The sequence below is a fragment of the Anopheles coustani genome, chromosome 2 (assembly GCF_943734705.1).
Source record: "Anopheles coustani chromosome 2, idAnoCousDA_361_x.2, whole genome shotgun sequence".
NCBI lineage: Eukaryota > Metazoa > Arthropoda > Insecta > Diptera > Culicidae > Anopheles > Anopheles coustani.
The window spans coordinates 87,668,759-87,674,758 of record NC_071289.1 but is presented as its reverse complement, the minus strand read 5'-3'; the positions used below and the strand labels follow the sequence as shown (position 1 = coordinate 87,674,758).

General features: G+C 44.6%; 1 protein-coding gene across 1 annotated transcript in view; it reads left to right on the top strand.

Annotated features, from left to right (window-relative positions):
- Positions 1–2,175, top strand: part of LOC131265248 (sodium channel protein 60E) — a 21,457-nt gene extending 19,282 nt beyond the window's left edge. The window contains exons 28-31 of the mRNA XM_058267509.1: positions 1–200; positions 264–562; positions 1,017–1,172; positions 1,676–2,175. The exon at positions 1–200 is cut by the window's left edge and continues 100 nt beyond it. Of these exons, the coding sequence (XP_058123492.1) occupies positions 1–200; positions 264–562; positions 1,017–1,172; positions 1,676–2,175 (1,155 nt within the window). The remainder of the gene's footprint in view (positions 201–263; positions 563–1,016; positions 1,173–1,675) is intronic.
- The last annotated feature ends 3,825 nt before the right edge of the window (positions 2,176–6,000 follow it).

Here is a 6,000-nt window from a genome sequence, read left to right as displayed (position 1 = left end):
TTCCTGCACTTGCAGGTGCATCGCCGTGGAACGGCCACCTCGAGCCGGGCATCGTCACGCAAGTCGTCTCGCGCCTCCGACGCGTCCGATTTGAGCGAACTCGCGGGTCCATGGCTCAACTTGCCGCTGATGCTCGTGTCCGGAACGAGCGACATGGTGAAGGACGTGAAGCAGCAACACTCGAACGGGTTGGAGTTGAAGTAAGTGACCTCCTTAACATCCCATTCGATTTACAATTCACGGGACTTACTTCTTTCCTTCAGGGAAACGCCGGACGTCAAGGGACAACGGAGAAAGTCGTTCTACAACTTCCCATTCTTCCTGCGCCATCAGGACGCGGTCGAGGAAACGTCTACCTCATCGCCCCAGCCGCTCAAGCGGCCGCTGAAGGGCAGCGAGACGAACCTGTCGCTAAATGCCTCGCTCGAGCAGGTACCACCGGTTCCGCCGCCCACCACACCCAAGTCCAAGCGTGCCACGAGCTTCGTCAAGAAGAAGCCGCCGCTGGAGCGTGGCTTTTCCGCCCAGAGCGCTCTGCGGCTCAACCGTAACGCGGTAGTGCGTAAGTATCGATCGGTTGACCGGTGAACCGCGGGTCCGTATCGAATAACATCACCAAACTGCTTGGATGAATGAGAATGTATTATCCCATTGCGGATTGAAAAGGGCGCAGGATACTTGGATCTCTGTTGCCTGAAGAAATGTTCGTGTGTCGTCATTCAATGTATCGTAACTTCAATTAACAAATTAGTTTTTAATTCCCAAACCGATTTGTAATTGAACAACGTATTATTACTTGGTGATTTAATTTCTTTTCACGTTTGTACATATCCTGGCCAACTCTCATCGTGGTCTTGACAATGAAATAATCTCTAAAATAGACTATTTATTAATCGGAACCTGAACATGGGTTTGAGTCACCAAATATTAAAATACCATATTATGATGTTACCAAGCTGTGAGAATATTGAAGGAATCTCTTATTTGTCTGTCCTTTCACCAATGATTTCCTCCAGCCGATGACACCCTTTCAACGTCGGCAGCCGACGTGAGTATCCTCGTCACGGAACCTTCACCAGATGTCCCGCCCAGTTCCGCCCCAGGCGAGACGCTCGTGCACGTGCTGGTGCATCGGGAAAGTGAAGAATACCAATCGGAGCTGGACGACAAAGGTAAGCCATCCCCATTCCACGCCCCCCCCCCACCGATAGTGTCGTGCTTCTCACCATCGCTGTGTGTGTGAGTGTGTGCAAGTGATAGGATAACGCCCAAAACCGTATAAATCGCCACGCTTCCTCACCCGAAAGAGAGTCGTAAGGTCTAGCAGCACAACAAAGTTGGATGGATGCAAAATTAAACACTAGACACCAACTGAACCGAACCCAAACACCAACACCACCACCACCATCAGTGCACAACACCTCTGTTTAGCTGTAAATGTGTTTTTTTCTTTCTTTTCTTTCTATGTTCTTCTCTCTTCTTTCTCTCTCTTTCTCTCTTTTGCCCTCATCCTACTTCCCTTCCGTTTTCCATGTCGATGTGTTTGTTGTGTTATGTGTTGTTACTTGTTGTTGCAAAACTCGCGTGTTGACGTGCGCCAACCAACCAACCAACCAACCCAACTCAACCACTCAACCAACCGGTTGGCGTACCACCGCACCTCCCGCCCCCCCAGGCGAGCCTCCGAAAGCCAAGGAGCCACGTGATCCCTCGCGTGCAAGTGACATCAAAATTTCACCCGGCACCAACGTTGACTATCAAATTCTAGGTGGCCTCGAGGGTGACCCGCGCCCCGTGGTGACGATCTGCGTCGTGAGTCCGAGGGAGTCGCCGGACCAGGAGGACGGTCGGCCGGTGGCCAGTGGCGATCGTGCCGAGCCGGTCACGATCCCCATCGACCCAGAACCGATCGACGTGAATTTGCCCCGCGATACGAGCAACATTTTCTACGACTACGACGAAACGACCGGTGCCCAAACGGCGACATTGGAGACATCGCCGGAAGCTGGAGATACCCCCCGGACGCAGCCATCCGCCGATCCGAACAAGATCGAGTACGATCCGACGACGACGACGACGACGACGGTGACGATTTCTAACGAAATGGAACCGACGGGTTGTCCGCGAGCCGCACCAACCAGCCCGGAACGGACCGAACGTGGTCAATCGAGCTGACCATCGTCAGGGGGCGAATGTGAGGTGACTCCGGCGACGATCGCGGGTTCCACGGAGCGTGACGTCGGCCGTGATCCAACACACGATAGTTGACAATCTTCCTTCTGAGTAAGCATCGTCTTTCGACGCTTCGAACCGACACTCCAAAGGACTCCATCATCATCATCACGCTGGTCGAGACAGTCCGTCTGTCTGCGATATTTATTCGCCTAACAAGTTGGAGCACCTAAAACTAAAATTAGAGACTTCTTAAGGGACACGATGTTTAGAGATTGAACATAAACGGATCCATTTAGAATTACCTACGATCGACTTGTTTGTTCGATCATGCCTGTATATATGCGCACTCAAACACCCAACAAAAAACAATCCCCTCCGTAAACAAGTACATTCTCTTTAATCCTTCCAGTACATCCACAGTTCCAGTAATCAGCAATAATCATTCCTGTGACTTCGAACTAGGATTAAGCTGAACCTTAGGAAGAAAAAAACAGTTCGAATTGAAAGTACGTTAAACTAATACTCCACAGTGTCGCATATAAGAAAATAGTGCTGTTAAAAAATGCACACAAGTGTAAATAAACGTTACGGGAGCAGATAGAATAGATTAGCGAAACTGAGGGCGGCGAGAACGAGCATCTGAACGAGTTAGGAGGAAGGAACAATCCTTTCGTGGGTCAACGAAAGCCAACCAGCAAAAGAGCAAACAAACGCATCCGTGGTCAGCATTAAGAGGTGATTTTTCAGTTACCCCGATCAACCTTCATCGGTTCCCGTTCTGTGGTAGTTTTGAAAACGAAGTATTTCCGTGCCTCTGTTAAGTGAGCCGCCGTTGCTCCAAAAAAAAAAAAAAAGGAACGCCGCTTCACCGGACCTCATGAGTAGGAGCCATTGGTAGGATGATCATACACACACACTTCTTGCATATCAGTTTGTGATTACCCTTGTCTTGTCCAGTACCCGATCGTGGATCGTTGTATCTTCTGGACGCCTGTTACAGGAATGCTTTCGCATGCACATACATATATGTATATTTTTTCTATTCTGACGTTATCTCTTTAGTACGTAAGTAGAAGAAAAGTGAGAAACACTCAAGTGAGAACAATGCACAGGAAAACCGAAACTCCGGACACGAAGGCCGGAGCGAGCGAACCAAGATAATCAAGAACGAAATGCGAGAATTGTGAGATTGCAAGATATTTTATAGTGTGACCGCCTAGTTTTCCATTTCCCAACACCCTATTCGAATGACTTGTTGACGAGACACGAGACGAGGACACGCACCGAATCGAATCTATGTCTTAGAACGGGGCGTACATAATCAAACGAATTTACAGTAGTTGCAACAAAGAAGAAAAAAATGCTAGTAGCTAATCCCTCGTTGTACAAAGAGGCGTTCCGTTAACGAGCTCTTCAACTTGATTGGAGTGGTTTTAAGATGTAACCTTAGATGTATCCAATTTCGCTTTCTTTTACCCTCTCTTCCTTCAACGCATTGGCCAGTATTTGTGTGCAATTTTGATAAAACCAAACCAAAAAAAAAAAAGAAGTAATAATATAAATTTATGAATTCACTTAATGGAGCGCCACAAGCGAACGCTCAAATGTACGTAACTTACGAGGCACATAATTCGACACATTCGGTGGTAAAGTGACATATTCTAATGGGTTGTAAAGAAAACAAAACGAAACGAAAAGGAAACCAAATGAACTCTAAGGTAAAGATCCAATAATGTTTTTAAGTCTTCGCTTAACACTTTAAAAATATTGCCCGTTGTTTCATTTGATCGATAGGGTTTAGTTAGCATTTGAAGAGTTTCCCACACCAGTATAAAAGGTGCTGATAGCTGTGTGAACAGTGGCACAATGTAACGGAGGAACCGTGTAAATATACCATGCCTCTAAATATACCAAACCAATAACGAACATTTATAGTACCTAACAAATTTGTTTATAGGATAGTAGTGGAAACAAAAAAAAATAACCAACGGAGGAGGAAATGGTGCGAGGGTTAAATGAAACATAAAAACCAACGTTCAACCACCCTATAAGTAACCGAAAAACAAAACAAACCAATAAGTAACCCAAAACCCAATTCCTTACATTGTATACAAAGAAAGCTCAGTCAGATTACGGCTGTTTAATGATGAAAAAAAAACTACTTTAATTTGCACTACGACACTAAGCCGGAGACGGAGACAACAGTGCGCTACGTCGTGCTGCCGCCGGGCTGTGTCGGAGTGAACAAATAATCGCATAAGGTACGAATCTAACGAATAATCTAGACATTCCTAAGACAGGCCGCCGATGCGCAGCCGAATTAGTGTAAGGTGCATTTCATGCTCACACAACCAAGACAACAAAATGGTTGCCAAAGTGCAGACCATCTTCAAATCGCAGCTTCCACTGTTGTTAGATATTGAACTATGGGTTGGGAAGGGGAGGAGGATGAGCTACTAGGGAATATACTAGAAACATGTACATAGAGCATGGGTTGGTCACAGCAAGAGGAGCGCGGTGAGGAGTTAAACCAACATAAATAGAGTGTAAAACCGAACATTTACCCTAACCACGTTATTCACGTTATTAAACAAGCAAAACTACTTCAACATAACTAACAACTAACGTTTAGTGCTAGATCGGAACAAATTACTAAGCAGTAAGGGGATAGAGACAGCGTGTAGTTATCTAACACATAAAAAAGATAAAAGAAAAATGATCTAAGAAACGAAAAAAGTACAGAACGGAAGGTAAAAGAAAAATAATTTTAGAAACGAACAAAAATACAGAACGAAAGGTAAAAGAAAAATAACGTAAAAAACAGGAACAAAAATACCGAACGAAAGGCAGCGAATAACGAAAAGAAGGAGAGTAAACAAACAATAAACATATGGTTTGAAAGTTCAATCGTTACATCGACAAACGATTTGCAAACGATAGACGTGTTTGTATCGTTCAAAGAAAGACCAAAATGTTGTTAATTTAGTTTTAACGAGCAAGAAACGAAGAACAGAGAACAGAAAACTTAAAGAAAAAGACGAAAGAGTCAAATCTCGAATCTCCATATTTATCTCCCCCCTCAGTTCAGTTGTCGAGGATGGGTTTTATGATCGTTGTTGGTCTGTTTGAGTTACATGATTACGCTTTGTCACGGATCGATCGGGGAGCAGTCAATCGAGAGATGCAAGCTAACAAAGCGATTAAGAGTTATACACCAAAAAAAAAACGAAAGAAAGAAATATACAGATTAAAGCAAGGATAAATCTTACAAAGGTAATAAATAACCGTATCTTGTGTACATAAAAAAAAAAAGATAGGAAAGAAAGGGAAAGTTTATCGATAAGAACCAGTTGGTTGTTAACCAGAGGTAGGGAGAGCGTGAATAAACCAATTGTTAACCAGGTTTATCGCGATCTCGTTTACAAAAACGTTACAAATAATTCCGCTGCTAGTTGAATGATCGCCATACACCTTTTTGAACCACTTTCCACGGATCTAAGCTTGAGATGCTTGCGGCGGTTTTAGTTGATATGCAGAGGGGATCGACAATGAGTCAAAGGTCAGTTGCTTTACAGCGTTTTACTTCTCACCTAGCAACCCCGGCTGTGTACGTAGAACATCAAGAATGCTAGCCTACTGTAAAGTAATTGATGTTGAATCGTCAAACCGCCAAATCGCAAAACAAACGGGTCAAGTATACAATTCGTCGCTTTCTTGGATCTACCAAAATGGTAGCTTTCGGTTGAATGTTTGTAGTAGAGAAAACCAGTTGAGGGGTACAGGATAAGGTAGGCTATGATCGCTTTTTCGCATCAGATTTTCCCC